This window comes from Myotis myotis, unplaced genomic scaffold, assembly GCF_014108235.1.
Source record: "Myotis myotis isolate mMyoMyo1 unplaced genomic scaffold, mMyoMyo1.p scaffold_m19_p_8, whole genome shotgun sequence".
In the NCBI taxonomy this organism is placed as follows: Eukaryota; Metazoa; Chordata; class Mammalia; order Chiroptera; family Vespertilionidae; genus Myotis; species Myotis myotis.
Window position 1 is genome coordinate 61,383,301 of NW_023416390.1, and position 21,657 is coordinate 61,404,957.

Below are 21,657 nucleotides of genomic sequence, written 5' to 3' on the forward strand. Positions count from 1 at the left end.
CAAGCTACCAACTACGTGTAAGGTTCTTACAATCCTTACATCTTGTGAAACAGAGCCTCCTGTGATTGTTTAGAGGATACAGGGCACTAAAGAGGAGTTTCTTCAATCCCACACACAGTCCTCTAAACTTCCTAAGACACAAAGGGGACACCTCCCCGTGGGACCAGCTCCAAAGGTGGCAGTGGGGAATCGGCTGAAGAGAAGCAACAGGCCAACGCATTTTAAAATTAAGCAGGCAACAAAATGAACCAGCGAGGATGAGACCCATTCAGCAGGGCCCTGGACCCACATCTCAGCCTGGTGGCTCCTGCGCTCGGCAAGGCAGTCCTGAGACCTGGCAGAGCTCAGGTGGGTGCCGGCAAAGGCTGCGTCACATGTGAGGTTTCGCCAGAGAGAAGGGAAGCCGGTCCGAAGGAGAGATACCACAGCCGGCACGTCTCACATGAGCGCGCTTAGGGGCCAAGCCGAATCCGTGAGCCCAGTGCACACGACAAGTACAGGTTTTCACATGGAAAACAGCCTGTTGATAGGGCAGGTTCCTGGGGCTGGTTGAGGCGTTTCGGTTTGTGTATATTCCAAAAGCCAACAGTTCCATGATGACGCGCTTTCTGTTTTTGTCCTTCAGAGGCAAGAAAAGCTCTAGAAGAAAGTGGTAGTTTGGGAAGACCTTGAAGGGTTAAAGTAAGTCACTGGTTTCCTGAGAACATTACTGTGTTTGTTACGAGGACAGTTTTATAGAAGTTGGGGTGTGGAACCAGTTTTCTGTGGGCGGCTTTCTGTCACTAGGATGAGTTAGCAGCACAGACCAGCTGGGCACGCTGTGGCAGGACATTCTCAGGGATGCAGGCTGGGAAATCTTTGACAGCTGCCTGTCTTTTTTTTTTTTTTTTTTTTTAATAGATTTTATTGATTTTTTACAGAGAGGAAGGGAGAGGGATAGAGAGTTAGAAACACTGATCAGCTGCCTCCTGCACACCCTCCACTGGGGATGTGCCCACAACCAAGGTATATGCCCTTGACCAGAATCGAACCTGGGACCCTTCAGTCTGCAGGCTGACGCTGTATCCACTGAGCCAAACCAGTTAGGGCTGCCTGTCTTCTAGAACCACCGCAGCCTTGGAAATGGGAAAACATTACAGCGGCAGCTCTTCGGCAGAAATGAGAGACCTCGCCAAGGGACTGAAGTGTATGAGGAAGCGGGATCATCTGATGTCACCGGGATGGTACCGCAAAACTCAGAGCAACGCCCCATGCCAGGAAAACACTCCGAGGCTGGGAGAACAGCTTGCAGTGTTGTAGAGAGGAGTAAACATGCATTTCGGAGTCGAAGATGAGAACTTACATCTCAAGGCATTAGAGGAACTGTCTTCCTCTGGCCCACACCCACCCTGCCTTATGGCTGGGGGGTGAGGATGCCGCATTGGGTCCTGGTCAGCAGGAAGACGAGGTGCACTATCAGCAAGCATTTCAAGGCATCCTAATGCGGCTGTTGGCAACATTCCCCCTTAAAGCGTCACTGGACTACAGTGAATTCCGATGCCCTCTGAGGCTCAGAAATGCCTGCAAGCCTACCTCAGGCAATTACACAGAAAGGCACGGTGCCTCCTTACATTGCAGATACCTTCAAGATAAAAGAGCCGCAAGCACCAGAGCAGCCTGTGTCAGAGCTTCAACTACGACAGATGTCCACACGTGTTCGCTGAACCTGTGAAAACGCACGGACCCCCAGAAGGTAACCTGTCTCTCTCCCTTCCCTGGAAAGTGCTAAGACGGTGCAGGATCAAGGCCTCCCGCCAGGGAGAGAGGGACAAACCTACTGAGAGAGAAAGGCCTCCTGAGCGTGGCCATCTCGCCGGCACCTTAGCAGGGTGTTCTATCAAGAGGAGAGACATGACATTTCAAGAGACCGGGACTTTGAAAGAGCGGCTTGAACCCTCGAAGTAAGACCAATGAGTATTTCTCACACAGGTACCTGGCTGGGTCTTATTCTCTGCTCTTACCTGCTAATCCTGAGTTGAAAACCACTGTGGGTGAAGACGTCCCAGGCAGCGGGGGTGCAGAAGGAGGAAGGGGTGGTGGTAAAGGAGGAGCTGGCACAGTCTCGGAGGCAGGACCCGGCAGAGGCGGAGGTGGAGGGGGTGGGGGAGGCGGTGGCGGGGGAGGGGGTGGAGGAGGGGGTGGCATAGGTGGTGTTACCGGACCATTTTGCACTAGCAAAAGAAAAGAAACAAATTGACTTTGAAAATAAAGGAATGGTTTTTCCGGCAATAGGCCGCGTGCACACAGAGAACATCAGTGAGCAGTGAGTAAAGGAAAGAAGAATAAATATCCCAATCCCACCCCATTTTCCCGCCAAGGCTTCTTACCTGTTTCAGGTGCATCTGACAACAGAGGTAGAGGTGGGGGAGGTGGGGGCAAGGGTCCCGAGGCGGCAGCCCCCGTTACCGGTCCCACTGCTACTTCCGAGCCCGTGGACAACGTGCCGGAAGCCACAACCGGCAGTATGGCGATGTCCCCATCCCCTTTCTTCTGAATTTTAATGGTCCCTTGTTTTTCCAGTTCATGAATCCTTTTTTCCAGGGTAGACTGTCTTTGAATGGCTTCTTCTTTTTCTTTGACCATTTTCCTTAAGGTGTGAACCTGGGTATTTGCATCTTTGTAGATTTCCTGCAAAAGAGTCCACGGTCAAGAGTTTGTCTTCACAGGACATGCTTGCCTCTCACCAGATTGGCAAACTGAGGACAAAGAAAATAGCCAAAAGGAAAAAAAAGAAAGAAAAGAAAAAGGATACTCATATAGAAGAATTCTATGGAACTCAGCCAGAACCTATAAAGTCCCATTCGTTATCGTTTTCTCACTGGCAATGCATGCAATATATGTTAGCAATTCTTATTGCTAATGTGGTTCTTTCAGTTAATTAAGGCTCGACTTTCCCTGCAGGGGGGAGAGGCACAGAGCAGAGATGACCCAGACATGATTTTGGAGCTGGCTTTGGGATATCCAGTGGGTATTCCGGTGGTCTAGCATGTTTTCCTTTCACTTACTTTAAAATTCATTTTAACTCTGGACACATCAGCTAGCAGTAGCCAAAGGGGCCCTACATTAGCCTTGGACAGAAGTCAGAATGGATTAAAAATATGCAAGATGTGGAATAACCGCTGAAGAATGACCAGAGGCTGGCTGGCCCTGAACGCGTTTCCCCAGCCTTCACAATGCCCCCGGCCAAGCGCAGGACAGCTGTGGCTGCAACCTTTTCCATCCGGGAATAGAGTTAACAAAACGGGCCAGTGCTTCCCTCCACTGATCACTTATTTCCGTCTAGGTTTTTAGCAGAAAACAAAGAAGTTACCATATCAATTCAAAGGCTGTTCCGGTTCCTTTTACAGGGGCTCACAGAGGCCTGTGAGAGGATTTTATGGCACTGATTTGCTGGGCCTTATACACGGGACCTCTCACCACAAACCTCCAGCAGGCAGGGAGACATTCTTCACACCCTGTCTATGATTAATAATCTGAGAGTCTGCCCTTGAATTGAGTCCATATGCTACAACTCTGTCTCGATGGCGTGCCAGAAAGTAAGTTTCCTAGAGTTAACTCTAGGACATGTCAGACGATCAAGCAACACACACAGACACGATAACCATCGCATAAAACGTGCCATTTCATTAACAGTGGTGCAAAGGCAAGCCATTTGCCTGAACACCCTCCAGGCATTTCGGTGGTTTTATGTTCCCTACGATTCTAAACACACGGATGGGGCTCCATAAATACCTGACACGGAAGGTAAAACAATGCTAGCGCCAAATAAAATAGCTGTGCTTATCTGATAGTAAAATGGATTGGTTTTGCTTTGCCTTTTTTTCTTTTCTTTTTTTTTTTTGGTGAATGCCATTAGGTCTCGCCTGGGATGCGATTTCACCATTTCCATGGCAACCACCAAATCTGGTTTCACGTAGAAGTGAAGCAAAGTAACAAAGAAATGCAAGTTCTATTGAAAATAAATAAGTGGCATGAATTAAATCCATGCTGTATTTTTATTTCTAACCGAATGAGGGGTCTACGTAATCAACTCCGACTCATCCAGATGGGAAAATATTGTTGCTCCCAAAACCTGTGATAAGGACATACTGCCCGGAGCGTTTGATTGCACACGCACGTGTAAAGCCCACAACTGTGCACTTTTCTTGGAGGACCACCTCGGAAACAGTCCCAACAGATAGGCTGCCCCAGTACATTCCTCTGACATGCAGGCTCGGCCAGACGAAGGCCGGAGCACCCTCCCCACGGTGCCCACGGGGCCGCTGTCACCGTCACACTCACTCGAACCACATCCAGCTCCTTGTTCCTCTGCATGAGCTGCTTCTCCAGTTCCACGATCTTGGACATGGCTTCGTTCTCCGTGTCTTGCAGTTTTTCAGACAACTGTAAGGTTTGAAAGGGAGGCCGTGTCACAACCCAGAGTCACCCTGATCAGCGCCTGGGCCCTCAGCAAGTGGAGTCGCTCAGAAGCCGGAAGGGGCCCGTCACAGCCCTGTGTGAGCTCCACAGGCTGTTTTACGGAAATGTTAATATTTATGCTATGGCTCTGAATACAATTTGTTTTTAATGGGAATTAATTGATATACAGTCCTTAATAAAACCCATACGTTAGTTCTTTCATGTCTCTCTCCATTTCTGCGGAGGCTGGAGAAGAACGGGTGAGGGAGGAGGAAGCCCACCTTTCCCCCCGAGAAAAGGTTTTGAAAACTGTTGATCCAGAAAACTTGGCTGTGTTGTTACAGGTAACCAGCTGAAAAAATACGACTGCTTGTTTGGATCCAAACTACCCAAATACTAAAAGCCATTTTGGAGGGGCCGTTCAAGCACACAGGTGGCCTGCTACAAAAGCGGGTGACACAGGTCTGGTCGTGCAATGCTGGCAGAGGCTTCCAGAGCAGGACCGGGTGAGCCATGGCTCGGACAGTTACTCTCCACGTGAGGCCCTAGAACTGAGCGGCTTCGCACTTCTCACCTCTCCCTGGAAACAACCGCAAGTGAAGAAAATCAGGGAGGCAGGGGGAAGGGACGAGGAGAGACTTACATTGATCAGGTCAGAATACCATGCAAATCTCTTAAGGGAAGAAACACTAAGCCTATAAATGCTCTTCCCAAGCAGGTGTCTGCCAGGCATAGCCCACACTGGGAGTTCTGGCAGCTTGGCTTAACCACAGCCACGAAGATGCACATGTGCAGAGTGACGGGAAAAGGTGAAGGACATTAAACACAGGTAATACTAGGAACTAAGAAAATGTGGAGGAAAAGAAATGCTCAAAGGGGAAAATAAATGTCGCTCCAAAAGAGATAATTCATTTCATAATCAAGGACACTGTCAGGATCCAGCAGAAGAATCGAGTCCTCACAAGGCCTGGGTTTTCAAGCAGCACTGTTTTTCCATTCATTCTTGCAGTATTACAGTATCAGCTGCGCGGATGAACAAATGAATAACTTCTCATCCTCCTGGGTCCACAGCAAGAAAACCCCCTGAATGGAAAACGAGTCCCAGCCCTGAGACAGTGCAAACATCACACTGAGAGGACACGCTGCCTGAAAGAGCAGGCCATGTGGAAAGTGCACGGATCCCCCTGAAAAGGCTCATTGTTGAAGCGAATCTATTTAGAACCTGAGTAGCCACAAGGCAGGAATGAGCAGACAGGCATCAGGAAGCCACCAGACGCCCTGTCCACGGGCTTGTGTGGACACATTCGGTAGAAGGTGACTCAGATTCAGAAGAAGAAACTTATTCACCTCGGACCAAGTGCACATATTTGAGTGCAATTCCCTCTGGGTCAGTGGTCGGCAAACTGCGGCTCTCGGCAAACTGCGACTCACGAGCCACATGCGGCTCTTTGGCCCCTTGAGTGTGGCTCTTCCACAAAATACCACAAAATACCACGTGCGGGCACGCACGCACAGTGCGATTGAAACTTCGTGGCCCATGTGCAGAAGTCGGTATTTTGTGGAAGAGCCACACTCAAGGGGCCAAAGCATGACCACGGCTCAGGTCATGCTTATCACGTAGCTCTCCTGTGCCGACAACAACGTGGCCAGGGAAATGTGGACTCGGCAGACACTGGGCAGGTGCGCTAAGTCAAGGCCACGATCCCACGGGGTGTGAAGTAACGCACCTGCCTTCCTGAGGGAACCCCAAGTGGCCTCTGGCAGCTCTCTAGCTCATCCCTACACTCCACGTCCTGTCATTCACGGCCACCAAAGCGGGCACTTATTCTGCTCTGCACCCCTTGAAACACAGGCATGTTTTCCTTTTCTGGGAAGTAGTTACATGAGAGAGGTTTTCTTCCAGCTCCTCCACCCTTTCCAAGGCTGCGTTCTTGGTCTCGGCGTCTTCCAGCAGAGCTCCCACGTCAAACACGTTGTCCAGGTACGCCTGGATCTGCACCTGCAGCTTGTCACTCTCCGTGTGTTTCAGCTTCTAAACATCAAATGGCAAGAGGAGGGGATTAGCCTATCTGTGGAAACAGCACATAACTGCCCAACAGCCTATGTAGTTTTGTTTGTTCCACATAGTCTAGTCCAGCGGTTCTCAACCTGTGGGTCGTGACCCCTTTGGCAGCTGAACGAACCTTTCACAGGGGTCGCCTAAGACCATCCTGCATATCGGATATTTACATTATGATTCATAACAGTAGCAACATTACAGTTATGAAGTAGCAACGAAAATAATTTTATGATTGGGTCACAATATGAGGAACTGTATTTAAAGGGCCAGAAGGTTGAGAACCACTGGTCTAGTCTTTTCCAAGAGAGGGGTTTTTTTGTTGTTGTTGTTGTTTTTTATATTTTTTTATTGATTTTTTACAGAGAGGAAAGGAGAGAGATAGAGAGTTAGAAACATCGATGAGAGAGAAACATCGATCAGCTGCCTCCTGCACATCTCCTACTGGAGATGTGCCCGCAACCCAGGTACATGCCCTTGACCGGAATCGAACCTGGGACCTTTCAGTCCACAGGCCAATGCTCTATCCACTGAGCCAAACCTGTTTCGGCAGAGAGAGGCTCTGATATATCCTCCTCCTTAAGAGAATTTAAGGAGTGATCATCCCAGAGGGTACCATCAGCTTGCTTTCTGGGGAAGACCCTCTCCCAAATCTACACTCATTTCCCTAATCCTTCCTGTGGGTATATTCCCCATGTGGGTATATTCCAACCTAACACCTTTTGATGCAGGTGAAGTCAGGAAAATAGAAAAATTAAAAACAACTTTGAATGGGAACAAGAGTCACGGGTAACATAAAACCTGAGAGCTATCTGTGTAGGAGAAGAGACTGGAGTGGGTACTAACTGGCCTGGGTAATGATGTAGTTCTAATTGGAGGTAGAGCTGGGGGACAGTGGGGCAGGCACGGATAGAATATATTGGCCTGGGGGCTTATTTTAACACAAATTGCTAGAGCCCACCCTCCATGATTACTAGTACTTCCCTATAACACTGCCCCCCAGGAGGAGCTCAGGGTTCCCCGAAGCACAGGTCAGGAAGCTCCTCCTACTCTCATTCTCTGCATCCCAGGCCAGGCATTCCAGAGGAAGTGAGCCAGCTCTACGGTGAAGTTAGAGGTCAAGTAAACCAGGACTCTTCCTCAGAAGTAACGTTAAGTCAGGACTTTCCCCGAGGAATACACGATTAGCTGGAATAATATCTGGCACATGGATGGTGTCAATAAACATGTACTGAGCAAATCAATGGCTCCTTACTGAGGCTGGTTTTTGTAAACAAATGAAGCATTTGTACACTATATGCTTATCATATTCTTCTATTCATCAGGGTCCAGAACCCACAGAGCAGGAAGTTAGAGAAACAGAGTGTTTTGAAAAAGTCTTAAAGTTTTCCGAGGAATCCTACTCTGCATAAACCCCCAGGAAAGCAGACTTTCTCCCCGGTCTGATCTGGCGTTCTACCCCTGAGCTTGCTGGAAGAGAGTACGTTCCATTTTGGTTTGGGAGTCAGAACTGAAAAAGATTTCTAAGTAAGGGTGGAGTCTAGAAAAGACACTGGAGAAGTTTAGCAGGATTTTTCTCAGATTTCACAATGGACAACAGGTGCTAACACGTTACTACCTGCCACTGTAACCCGGAGCCTGAAGTGAGCTCTGCGTGCCCATCACAAAACTGAACCCGGAGCCGCGTTACGGAGCTCCACACCCAAATTCTGTTCTAATGCTGCTCCTCTCAGAGCACGTGGGGAAAGAAAGACAAACCACGATCTCAAAATACCTTTCAGTACATTATCCTATCCAAGATATTAGTGGATCTTTAAATGGGAAAACAATTCAAAGCAATTCTTCAGTAGAAACTGATCATGCCTCTCTCTGAGGAGCCTTAGACAACATTAGGCCAGTCTCTCCTGGTCTGACGAGCAAGGCCATAAGCTGCAGAGTAACCGATTCTGTGCTTCCACCTCGCAATAAACTGAGGGTACCGATGTGTGATCCCCCGGCTCCACCCCTAAGGACGATGGGCAGCTGAGCTCCAAAGGAAGGGCTTCTATCTTCTTCATAACTAGAAACAGCCTTGAAATTGAGGCCAACCATTCTTGCCCAACCACTAGTGACCTTCCAAGTTCAAATGGACCATTCTTATCTAGAATGGAAAGCGTAACTGCCAAGGAGTCCAAGGAAAGGGTACATTCTGCGTACACGGAGCTACTCAAGTCCATTTACAATGTTCACATCAACTTTCTGAAGGGCTTCAGGGAACTGGCTGAGCATTTCTTCAAGGGAGCACGAGAAAGAGAAACTTTAGACCCTCTTGTCCCAAGAACTAAAAGTAGAACTTCTAAGGCCACATTTTCAGCAGAATTTAACAACTACACAAGGAAGTCTCTGGTGTTCATTTCTCTCTTTTTTTGTATGCTCTAAGGAATTTTTCATCGCTCGACAGCAGTCTGGGTTTGACCTTCCCTGCACAATCAGGTTCCCCAGAGTAACTAAGAATGTGAATTTCCCAATAGCCCGCCCGAATGAGGGGTGCAGTGAGACTTGACCCTAGAGCTCCAAAGCAGAGGGAAGCTGCAGCAAGGCCATATACGAGAGGTTCTCTGCCTCCGGTACTAAAAGCTGCTGGCGAAGACAGCGGAGGCCCAGGAGGCCTGCAAGAACCCAGCTTCTCTGGCAGGCTGCACCCCTCAGGTGGCTCCCTCTTACCTAGCAGTAGAGTAAGTGGACGGCATAGGGCCACAAGTGTTCTTTTGCCCCTGTGGAAGTGTATCTTTGAGGGTAGGCAATAAACCAGGTCTTATATGAGAGCCGAAGCTTTCAACTCTACTTACATCCAAGTATTCGTCCAGGCCTAACTTGGTAAATTCATACTGGAGATGAACTCTGAAATTCATATCTTCTACTGAATGGACTACAATATTAATAAACTGCATAGAGGCCACCTGAAATGAAATCGCCAACAGGTTAGATGGGTTCCAAGCTTGTTTTCTCATTTTAATCATAAAATATGCTTTCAATTGCACACATCAGAGCTCACTTACCAATTTCCTTTTTGTTCATTTTATTAGGTCTTTAAAAAATACTTCATATTTTTAAAAAATTCAGAAGTCATATAGGTATCATAATTACATACCACTTCACATCCATTAGGATGGCTATAATCACAAGGAAAGATAATAACAGGTGTTGACAAGGATGCAGAAAAGGTAAAAACCTTATTCACTGCTGGGGGTGTGGGTGTAAAATAGTGTAGCCGCTGTGAAAAGTGTCGCAGTGCCTAAAACTGTTAAACACAGAGTTTTCATGTTACCCAGCAATCTAATTCTTAGGTAAATTATACCCAAGAGAAAAGGAAATACACATCCACATAAAAACTTCTACACAAATGTTCATAGTAATTAAAATGTGCGTGTGTGTGTGTAACAATGTTAATCAACTGATGGATTAAAAAAATGTGATATGTCCATACAATGGGATATTATGCAACAATAAAAAGGAATGAGGTACTGAAATGTGCTACAACATGGGTGAACTTGAACTCATAAGTGAAAAAAGTCACAAAAGATGACATGTACTATAATTCCATTCATACGAAGTATCCAGAATAGGCAACTCTACAGAGACAGGAAGTAGGTTGGTAGCTGCCTAGGACTGGGCGTGGGGAAAATGGGGAGTGACTGCGGATGGGTGTGAGGATTCTTTTGGAGGTGACAAAATTTTCTAAATTAGACTGCAGTGATGGCTGCACAGCCCCACAAATACACTAAAAATGTGTTGACTTGTACAGTTTAGATGGGTAAATTGGATCGTATGTTAATTATATCTCAGTAAAGGCATTTTAAAAAAGGCTTATAGGCATACAGAATAAACAATGAACATTATTACAGATATATTGTAGAAAATGTGAAAATTATTACAAAGAAAAGCATTCAAATCTCCTATAATCACAGGTGATTTATTATCACCTCTGAAACCTCACGGTGGGCCCCATCATCCCAACAGGATCATCATAGGATCCCTGACCCATCTTTCCACTTTGAACAATGAACCGGGTTCCATTCCATAGAAGCCTTGGATTCATTGCTCTCTACCCGCAACTGCATCAGTGGCCCTGAGACCAGCCACAGAGAAAAACCAGTCCCCGGTTTGGTAAAAGTAGCACAGAGTTCAACAGACCTATTTTGCTTTTAATAGTGACAATCAGTTTATTTATGGTGGAAATATCCCACTAATGCTTTCCCTCCATAGTTAAACAGAGCCTCGTGCAAGGAGGTAAGATGATTATGGGAGCCAGATCCACGTTTTCTCCGAAAACCACCTCACTCTTTCTCTCTCCCCAAAACCTCATCTTCTTTCTCTTTTCAAAATTATTTTTTGTTGCATTAGATTCTTGAGTATTTTATTCATTGGATATCCATCCGCTCTAGGTGACAAGGAGACACTATGGCAGTTAATTAACAAGTGACTTCAGGTGCTGTGGTTAAATGAGCTAAAGAAGATTTGGTCAGTTTTTTGTTTTCTTTTGGGAGGTTATACCTCTTAATTGCAGTTTATGAAAAGCCTCATTTTCTGGAGGAAAAATATGGTTGGCTTTGGCATCTTTCCACGTCTCTCCTGAAAGCAGGTCTAAATGATCTGTTGAGTTTTACGACATGCCCGAGAGGTAACTACTTGCTAGGTGATGCATGCATCAAGCACATAGGATCCATATACCAGCACCTCTACATAAGGTTCCTCAATGCATGTGCATGTGAATAAATGTGCTCATAGGAAACATGCTTTCCTTAGTAAACAGTGCAGGTGTTTTAAAGGACTTAGAGTCATTCTAGCAGAAACTCGATGGCAGAGAGATCCTGTACGCACATACGATAAATGAGCGAGGTGGGCCACATGTAACAGAACAGGGAATGGTGTGGACTGAGATGAACTGGAAAGTACACCTTTAGCCACAAGGAATAGGCGTGAGTTGGCTTTAGCAGCTGATAATCTGCATGAATGGGGGTCTCGTGTTGTCAGAAATTTTTTGCTTAGGAAAATCAGAAATCGGTATTTTTGTGCATAATTTCCAAATTCTTTTATGAAAGGACATCACTGGGAGACTAACTCACAAGCCTGGAGGTTGCCTCCAGCCTGGGAGCCTCCAGTTTGCAACCCTAGCTTAAAGGAACAAGTGAGTTCCCCCCTTGAGGCCAAGGAAAGAAACTAGTCAGGAGAGCCAGGCACCACTTCTTCACATGTTTATCACCTGTGCCAACAGCCACAGACACGCCAAAAAAACCCTACTAACAAGAATTAAAAAGTCAATGTAAAGTATTACTTGTTTCACATACACTTTTTACCTTTTTTAAAAGCATATGTGTGTGTGTGTGTGTGTGTGTATCTTTGCTTTATGGAACAGAAAACCTCTATAAAAGAGTCCATCTTTCTCACTGATTTTGGAAGGGGCTGAGGGTCATGATGTCTATTAAATTTAAGGACCCAGAAAAAAATGTTTACATAAAAGGGTTAGGAATCTGTAAAGCTATGCTCCATATTTTACAGTCACTAAAGCAATTCCAGGGAAAGCCCTGCCTGGTGTCCAAGCACAGGCTCAGAAGACTCGACAGTGTCGGACCTGACTGGGCTGTCTGCTCCGGCCTGGCAGTGACGTGGGAGATGACCCAGGTGAGGACCCCCAGGGTTCAGAAGCTCCCTGCATTAGGTCAAAGAAGGCCTGCCAATCTGGGTGCCCTCGAGAGGAAGCTGTCTGAGGAAATTCTCTATAGTGGAGTCCACCTTCAGTCCAGGATTGAGCCTCAGGCATATGGATTCAGAAGTGCTCAGACTCCTTTTAGTTCTGGAAGATGACAGCCTGCTGAGCCCCATGCTGTTGCACGTGATCTACCTGTAAGTGGATCTGCAGTGTCGGTATGCCTTCATACAATTACTAGAGCAGGGAAGAGATCAGGAGAGGGGTGGGGGGAGAGTAGGGAGAACCACTGCCGTACATTAATGTAGGGGATATATACAGTCAATTCCACAAACCAAAGCACTTTAGTCTTGGGAATATTGTCTAGAGAAGGGCACTGGCTCAGGTGTGCAGAAGGCAAAATGGTCCGATTCTTGCTTCTGCCCTAAGGATTCCCATGCGGCACCATTGACATTAGCGACTGCGGCATATGCACCCTGCACGTTACTTTCCTTTTCCCAAGTGCATGCTTCATGCTTTATTTGCTGTAAATAGGCACAGTTCTTTTGGCTTGTACTATAGAGTGCACAGAAGGAATAAAACTGGAAATAAATGCCATCGAGGGAAAATAGAGATTAAGAGGGACAGTCTAGATTGGATCTGTAGCATATTATGCTCAATTTCCTGTCCTTTGTAATATACTCATACATATGGATGTAAACTACATATAAACACCAATGGATTTAGGGAAAAGTGCTGAAATTGAGTTTGTTTTCTTGAATGTAGTACAAAAATAGCTCACCATAAAATCGATGTTATTGTCTTCATTCCTGAAATGTTCCATCAACTTCTCAAAGCGCTGCTTTTCTCCACAAACCTGAAAACACACATTTTCATCGTGCATGTGAAATTCCAAACATAAGCATCCCAAAATTAGATGCAGAAATTTTAGCATTAATAATCATTTCCAGAATGCCTATTTTTTTCCTCTCTCACACTCTATCTACTTTTCTTCTGCGCTAGTTAACTCACAAATAGCAACGTGAGCCAGGACCCGCACTGATCCTGGGTTTCCTCCGCAAGGTCTCCCGAGACTCTGAAGTCCATATCAAGTGTGTTCTTTCCCGTGTTAGCTTTGCATGACCCACCAACTTTTTAACCTGCATTCGGGATACCAGAATGTTGTTTATGGTAATTTAAAAAAATCACCAGGGTTCTCCTTTTTACAGAAATACCAGGACTAGACATGCTAAGAGATCTCAAAAATTTTGTATTTAAATTCCTTGAAAAGCAAATTCAAATTTTTGATATCATGTCTAAGCTAATTAAGTAATTTCGGTGAATTAGCTACAATACTGAGAGGTCGATGTTTCAATTCGTGGTCAAGGCACAGATTGAATCCCGAGGAGGCACTGATCAGTGTTTCTCTCCATGTTTCTCTCTCTCTCTCCCTTCCTATCTCTCTAAAATTAATAAAAACATTTTATTGATTATTGAAAAAAAAAGTCCTCATGGTTGATGGACCAGCACTTCAGAAACAGTAGTTTATACAATATTAGACCAGTTCAGCAATTTTTAACAGGTGTGCTGCAAGAATTTTTAAAACATGCAATACCTAACTATTTAATCAGGGGCACTGGTCTCTTTTCCCTTCAGTTGTCAAATAAAAATGGCAATAGCTAACACAACAATAGCCGTCTGTGTGAATGAATCTAATTGTACCCCCCCCTTTTTTTTTGTCAGATTAGCAAAAAAAATATTGTTTTGGTGTGCTGCAAAATTTTAGCAATTAGTTAATGTGTGCCATGAGATGAAAAAGGTTGAAAATTACTGGACTAGCTGATTAAATCCTGAGCCCTAACTACCAGTTGTAAACTGGAGAGCTGGATCATTAACTCTCCAATTCATTCAACCTCGAATTTAACAACACACATAAACTGAAACACAGTTACTATAACTGGGTATCATAGGAAAGGAGCAGGGATTGGTCCACTGACCCTGCATAGCTACAAGGAATAAGGTAATTCCCAAGTAATCAGGCATTGTGTCCAGAATTTTATAGGGCTGAGGAAAGCACATGTGGGCAGCAACAAAACACACTACTGGTAGCCTGTGGATAAAAGAGATGGCATCAAATCCAGAACAAGCAATGTTAGATCAATTTCATGCTGGGTAAAGATCCCCCAAATCATTATACTAGTCTGGTAGGCAGGACTGAAACAGACATTATGAAGAGCTTTGAATGTATATACATTTCTTTAGAAATCATTCATTCTGTCAACAGACAAATCCATGCTGAGAACATGTGTTTTGAAATAGAAATACCTTTAATCTTTACACACACACAAATAGACGTAAATATTTTCCAATTTACAGCTGCTATGAATGTGATGAAAAGAAACCAAATGCACAAAACATTTGCCAACATAGATTCCCAGCTTCAGGAAACCTTGATAGAAGGACCTGACTGACCACTCCCTGCACCCGCTGTAAGAACTAGAAGGGCCCCTTCCTTCTGCTCCACCCAGCCCTGCCTGTCAAGTTTAGACATCCTGCTCACTGCGCTGCTGCCAATCTCTGCTGATGGATTCAGGGTGGCGTCTGACACTGTGCCAGGGAAGCAGCAGACCTGAGGCCCCTCAGCCCTGCTGCTGGAGAGGGAGCGTGCACACCAGGTCCACATTTGTTCTATACCCGTGAGCAATCATTAAATAGGTGTATCCTCTGATCGTGGGGGGAGGGTGGGAAGGACGGAGGACGGGAAGGCATGCTTGGGAAAAGGTTGGGAAAAGTCGTGTCCACATCAGAGGAAAGTCGTCATGGCTCAGAGATCACATCTGGAGCTCCCCCCACACACGGTGCAAACAGGACCAGCACGGCCGAACGTGCTGCTTCTCCCCTTGGAAACTAGCCTCGTTTTAGAAGTTGGTGAGGATGAAAGGAATGAGACCACTGATGGTCAGTTATTTCCAGAATCCGCACACTGGGGACCGTCTCAGGCCTTCAGCAAAAGGACGTCAGAGCCGGAGCATGTCTGCACGCACATTTATTGCATGTTCTAGTTTGCTGCACTTAATGTCCATCTGCCAACAAAGGCCAGACAATAGGTGATCTGAAAACTTTTAAGTGAAAAGAAAATTGTACTATGGCAACTGAAATCTGGCATTTCTTGACTTTTATATTCACTGGTATTTCCCAGTCCCCCGCTAGCATTGACACCAATCTCCTGTATCAATGCGGGGTAGCCACTGCAGGAGCTGGGGAGGCAGTGACCGTAAGCGACATGGCCACAGGGAGGCGGGGGCAGCAGACGGAAGAGGAGCCCCACTGGGCACTGGGCCACTCCGTCAGGAGTTAGACTTCTGCTCTAGCCAGGGCTACCAGAAATGAAGTCAACCAGCAGAAAAATAAAAGAAGCCCTGGAGAAGCAGATACTCTACTGTAAAAATATGTCTACTGCTCTGAACTTAATTCTTCATTCATAAATCATTCATAGAACTCATGAGAATGAGTTCACCCATCCTGCCTGATGAGCACTGTGTAACGCAGGGGAACGTCCAGCCCTCAGCCCGTATAAGGCCCACAAATCATTTGGTCTGGCCCTGCCAAGGCATTAGGGGTGAGTTAATTAAACGTTTGACCAAATAGAGCAGGCTGATTTTTAAGTTGATTATTTTATATGGTCCAAGAATGATGTTATAAATATCCAAATGGCCCTGGGCAGAAAAAAGGTTCCCGACTCCTGGTGTAAGTGACAATGTTCAGGCCGGGACGCTGGAGCAGACCTCAGTTGGCTGACACAGCCACCCGTGCCCCAAGCCCTGTGGGGTCCTAATACAGCTGGGCCTCTTTGCACTTGAAGCTCTAACATTATGGGGTGAGGGGAGATGAGGGCAGAAATGGAACTACATAGAGTATTAAACAGGGGACCATGAAACCTGGGTTATAAGTCATGGCTCTGCCACTGCCCCACAGTGATCTGGGGCAGTGGTCTGCAAACTGCGGCTCGCGAGCCACATGCGGCTCTTTGGCCCCGTGGCATGGGCCACGAAGTTTCAATCGCACTGTACATGCGTGCCCGCACGTGGTCTTTTGTGGAAGAGCCACACTCAAGGAGCCAGTTTGCCAACCACTGATCTGGGTTAACTCAGGGGAACTCCCTGGATTTTGGGTTTCACATCCACGAATCTGAGAGCCTGAGATCACACCCTTGGTTTTCATGGCCTGTTCTAGGAAGCCATTAGGGTCATAGAAGAATACTTTGGAAACTCCAAGAATGGGGGCTTGGCCGGGAGAGAAAAAGCACAAATGAAAATGGTTCTCGGAAGTTCTATCCTCACGTATCCAGCTCTGTTTGGTTACATAAGCTTCCTGGTAAGATTTCTTTTGGAAAAAGAGTTTCATTGAAGGTTTCCATTGCTAATGAAAATTGGGGTGGTGGTGGTGGGGAATCCTCTCACTCTATATCTTGAAGCTCTAAGCTTCTAATCTAGGCCTGGCAATACAACATAATATTCCCTAAATGACCGGCCTGGAAGCTCTACACAAACCAAATTTAGAGAGGTGCACTCGGCTACGCGGGCCCTGAGCACCCCACATAAGGGCCAGAGCTCTAACTAGGGCATGAGCTCACTGGTGCCCCCGGAGCAGATAAATCCTGCCCCGTGCAGATAAGAGGGGCCACACCCAGGACGAGCAAGACACATTTTCACTTCAAAGCAGGACAGAAGCAAAAGCACAGCTTCTGCCAAAAAACAAGTCAACTCTGTTCTCCACCATCTGAGAAAGACATCTCTGAACACTGTCCCCCAAAGCATTTAAATAAATCTGGGCCCTGGACGCCAAAGGGGTGGCTGTTTAAAGCATCTCTGAAAGTGGGCAGAGGTTAGGGGGTGCCTTCCCTGCAGGCTACCAGCGGAGAAAAGATGGTTTTACGAAATCCTGGTAATAAACGGTGCTATCGTGCTAGCCAGATGCTGAATGAAGGACAGACTGCCGGCCTTCGGCCACTTCTCCACTCCCCTCAAGGTCAGGGACTGTCTTTGGCTTCCCCCAGCATCAGCTCCCAGGACACCACACAGAGTCTGCAGCCAGCATGAGGCCCGACTCTCATGAGGAGACTATAAAATATGCTCCTGGGCAGTTATATAAAAATTAAAGGCCCCTTGCTTAAGTGTTTCCTTCTTGCCCTGTTGCCTGGCGCCTGCCTCAATGCCTCCTTTTTCTCTTCTCACAATAGGCCCCTGTGATCCGCAGGGCTCCCTGCATGAAGGCTGGGGTAGAGGCAAGCCCATTATGACTGATTAGACTGCCTTTCTCGGGGGCTGCTGGGAATGAAAGTTCTGTTTTCCTTTCAGGGCCGCGTGAAGTAAACAGCTATTTCATAGGCCTGGGTGAAAGCACCTTTCACCTTCTCCTGAGAGCACCAGAGTCAGGGCTCTGATGCCTGATGGCCCGCCAGAAACCACTTTCTGAGGGGCTCTGTAGCGGCTGGGGGCCTATTAATGCTTTCCCGAGAGGTGACCACCCACTTCAGACAATGACACCAAAGGGCTGCCGTGACAGAGCCAACCTGCTGCTGGCTCTCCCTCCTCCCTGGGAAGTGAAGGCGGAAATATCCATCAAACTGAAGCATTCTGAAGTGGAACACCCCGAACTCGCTCCCCTGAAATGAAGACTCATGAAAACTACACAACTGAATGCATTCTACAATCTATAATCCAAGCCCTCCTTCCTCATAAATAATAAGGTATTCCTATCAATCTTGGACTGGTTATCTGAAGATGAGCCAAAGGTTTCATCCAGATAATGCTAAACACCCCTTTGAAAACACCAGTCACTATTCCAGATGTTTTCAAATATCCAGATGTTTGGCACCAGGCACATGAAGCATCCAGATGACTGTTTTACTTTCCATGCACATATTTTGCTGTACTGAATAAGGAATCCTGATGTAGACGCAAAGGGCTGGTGAAATCCCTAGAGGATGACTTGTTGACACACCACACCTTAATCGAGAAACGCAGTTTTATCACTCCCCTAAAAAAAGATGGCCTTCATTAAATTCTAGAGTGTACAGCTCCAATCATTCTTCATAAATGACATCTTTCAGAAGTATTCCTAATATATGACTTTATTTTTTAAAATTTTTACTGATTTTTAGAGGGAGACAAAGGGAGAAAAGAAGAGGGGGCGGGGGGAGAGACGCATCAATTTGTTGTTCCGCTTATTTATGTATTCATCCCTGTATGTGCCCTGACCAGGGACGAAACCCACAACCTTGGCATATGCCTAATACATGACTTTAATCTTTCTGATTTCAAATGCAAGACTCACATCTCTTGGTCATCAGTGAGGACACATACAGATTCTTTCAGGCTCCTATTCCTACAAGAAAACCAAAGTACTTTCTAATTCTTCAGGAGAGGCTGGTATTTAAATAGCTGCCAGAGAAATAAACCACAAAAGCCTTTAGGCATCTCTGGGACAACTTACCAGTCAGACCCCTCAAAAGTAGAAGGCCTATCACTGCCCTTTATTTCTCCCCAGGGCTTCATCCCTTGAACATACCCAATCTGGTCAAGCAAGGCAAGAGACGGGACACAAAGACATATTTCTAGTGGTCATCACACGTTCACTAAACCACAGCAATAGTAGGAGCTGTTTATCGCCTGTGGCACTTTCGCCAACAGAACTTGGGACCTGCTCAGGGAACAGATGTCAACCCAAGCTCGCCTCATGCCTGAATCACAACAAATCAATTTAAATTGAACAAAGATGTGCTATGAATTCTGAGCCCTTGAGGACAAGGACTCTTTGTTTGTGAGATCAAAGTTCCTAGCCCACAAACAGGCAAATGCCTAAAGTTTGTCCCCTGTTCTCTCCTCTGCTTTTTCCTGTGCTCTGCTCCAACGCTGAGTCTAATCAGGAGGGCCTTGTTCTTAGCTACCTGCCGCCACACCTCCAGCCCCAGATGACAGCAGACAGTGCTGAAGTGTGGTCCTTGAACACAGGGCCCCTGAGGCCCTTGTACAGAATCTGTGAGCTCAAAACTATGTTTATAATGATACTTAGATGCTGCCAGCCCTTTTCACAGAGCAGATATGTGCAGTGGTGGTGCAGATGCAATGGTGGGTGCCTCAGCATGATCAAGGCAGTGACCCCAAACTACACCAGCAGTCACTGTATTCATCAGAGCCATGCACTTTCTGTTAAAAAAAAAAAAAAAAAAGCCAGACTCACTCAAGAAAGCCTTTGGTGATGCACTAAAAAGTTTAATTTTATTTAATCTGAGCCTTTGGTTACATTCTACTAATATTCTATACACTGAAATGGGAAGCCTGCATAAAGAACTTTTTCTGCATATTAATTAATATAGGCTGTCATGAGGACAAGAATGTCTGTGATTATTCTAGTTGTAAGAAGAGTTGGTACTATTTAAAAGAATGACCGGCAAATTACAGTTATTCAGATATATTTATTGGGCAGTTATTTTCTTGAAAATTAATGAAATGAGCCTTTTACTTTAAGGAAACACTATTGACAATACAATGGGGCCTTGACTTACGAGTTCAATTCATTCCGTGACGGAGCTCGTAACTCAAATTACTTGTATGTCAAATCAAAAAGTGAACGAGTGAGACACGTGATGCTGGGCTAATGTTGTGGCATTCACTGTGACGTTCGCTGTGCCAACTAGTGGTGGGGTATCTGAAGCTGGCTCGTAACCCAAATTTTAGCTTGCAACTCAAAGCAAAAAATGGGCCGAGAGACGGCTCATATCTCGAAAAACTCTTTAGTCAGGACACTCGTAAGTCAAGGCCCCACTGTATTTGTTTCCAAAAACTGAGCTTTCAAGCAAAAATGAGAATTTTTGAAAACTTGTATCTACCCTGAGCTTCACAGCTTGCCTATATTTAAAGATTATTCTGATGAGATTGGTGGTAACAATGAATGTGATTTTTTTAAAGTGTTGCATTATGAAATATGTCAATATTTAGAATATCTGGATAATTTGGTGAATCAGTATTTTTCAAGTGATCATTGCATGTTGTTGTAAGATTATACATTTGTTCAAGATGCAAGACAGACAAGTAAATCTATATATATGAAAGCCTAAGTGACCAAACAACCGAACGACTGGTCGACCAGTAGCTATGACGTGCACTGACCACCAAGGGGCAGACGCTCAACACAGGAGCTGCCCCCTGGTGGTCAGTGCCCTCCCACAGCGGGAACACTGCTCAGCTGACCAACGGGCACCAGACACAGGGCTCATGGCTGGCGAGCCCGCGGCAGGCGCCCAGGACCAGGATGAGTGGGAGCGGCAAGTGGCGTTGTACTGGCGGTTTCGGCCTGATCCCCACAGGCCATGCTAAGGGACTCCACGAATCTGTGCACTGGGCCTCTAATATAACAGAATACAAGAAGTTCATTAATATGGTTTCGGATTCCACTTTGCAACTAATCTTTAAGAAACTACTACCTGTCCTGTGTTTGTATAGTATAGTATCAAAAACACCCTCTATTACTTGAAAATGCTGTTCAAATACTTCCTTTCCATCTGCATACTTGTGTGGAGCTGGACTTTCAACTATTTCAACCAAAGCAACACAAGGGACTAAATGCAGAAGCAGATATGAGCATGCAGCTCTCTTTTATTAATGTAGACTTTAAAAGATGTACAAAAATATAGCATGTGCTACTCTTATGGATTGAATTGTGTCTCCACAAAATTCATGTGAAAGCCCTAACCCTCAATTCAACTGTATTTGGAAATAGGAGGTAAGTAAAGCTAAGTGAGGCCATCGGTTTGGGTTCTTAACCAATGGGATTGGTGGCCTTTTGAGAAGAAAAAGAGGGATCTCTGTCTACACACACATGCAGAGGAAAGGCCGTCTGAGCACACAGTGAGAGGCGGCCATCGGAAAGCCAGGAGGAGAACCCAACCATCAGCCTCCTTAACCGAGAGAAGACAAGTTTCCATTATGCAAGCCATCCAGTGTATGGTAATTCGTTATGGCAGCTGAAGATGACTAAGCCACTCTTCTCCCTGATTATTTTACTTTCGGTTTTAGAAAATAGGTAATTTCTATAGAAACAGTTAACAATGACATTTATTATGTTATATTTAATGAAGTAAGTAGGTTTATCAAAATTTTATTTAATTTCTAATATGGTAAATACCAATACTTAACCTACATAACAAAAACTTTTGGGGGAGGGGAGTCTTTGGCAATTTTTAAGAGTGTAAAAAGGGGTCCTGGGGCCAAAGGTTTGAGAACTACTAGATTACAGAATCACCTCATTATTCTACAAAGATGATAAAGTCTTAGAATACAAAAGTTGAAGAAGCAAAATTTGAAGTAGTAAAATTTCTCGCAAGATGTTGGGGAGTCAACCTCATCATATAAAGACCAACCACATCTGCTATCTCTCCACGGAGATTAAGTCACACCATTCAGAGACAGATCAGGTTTCCCTATGTAGAAAGGAGCCC

At 45.6% G+C, this 21,657-nt stretch overlaps 1 protein-coding gene across 8 annotated transcripts in view; it reads right to left on the minus strand.

Moving 5' to 3' along the window:
- The window catches only part of FMNL2 (formin like 2), a 318,758-nt gene that overhangs the window by 28,398 nt on the left and 268,703 nt on the right, over positions 1-21,657 (minus strand). For 7 of the 8 annotated variants that reach the window (XR_004969607.1, XM_036320775.1, XM_036320779.1 and 4 more), the window contains exons 10-15: positions 12,961-13,035; positions 9,322-9,432; positions 6,320-6,469; positions 4,321-4,422; positions 2,367-2,667; positions 2,001-2,210 (exon numbers count right to left, since the gene is read on the minus strand). Coding sequence is in view for 7 of the 8 variants with exons in the window: in XM_036320775.1 (XP_036176668.1) it covers positions 2,001-2,210; positions 2,367-2,667; positions 4,321-4,422; positions 6,320-6,469; positions 9,322-9,432; positions 12,961-13,035 (949 nt within the window). In the remaining variant the exon portion in view is untranslated. The remainder of the gene's footprint in view (positions 1-2,000; positions 2,211-2,366; positions 2,668-4,320; positions 4,423-6,319; positions 6,470-9,321; positions 9,433-12,960; positions 13,036-21,657) is intronic. The other variant, XM_036320780.1, reaches the window with a different exon arrangement.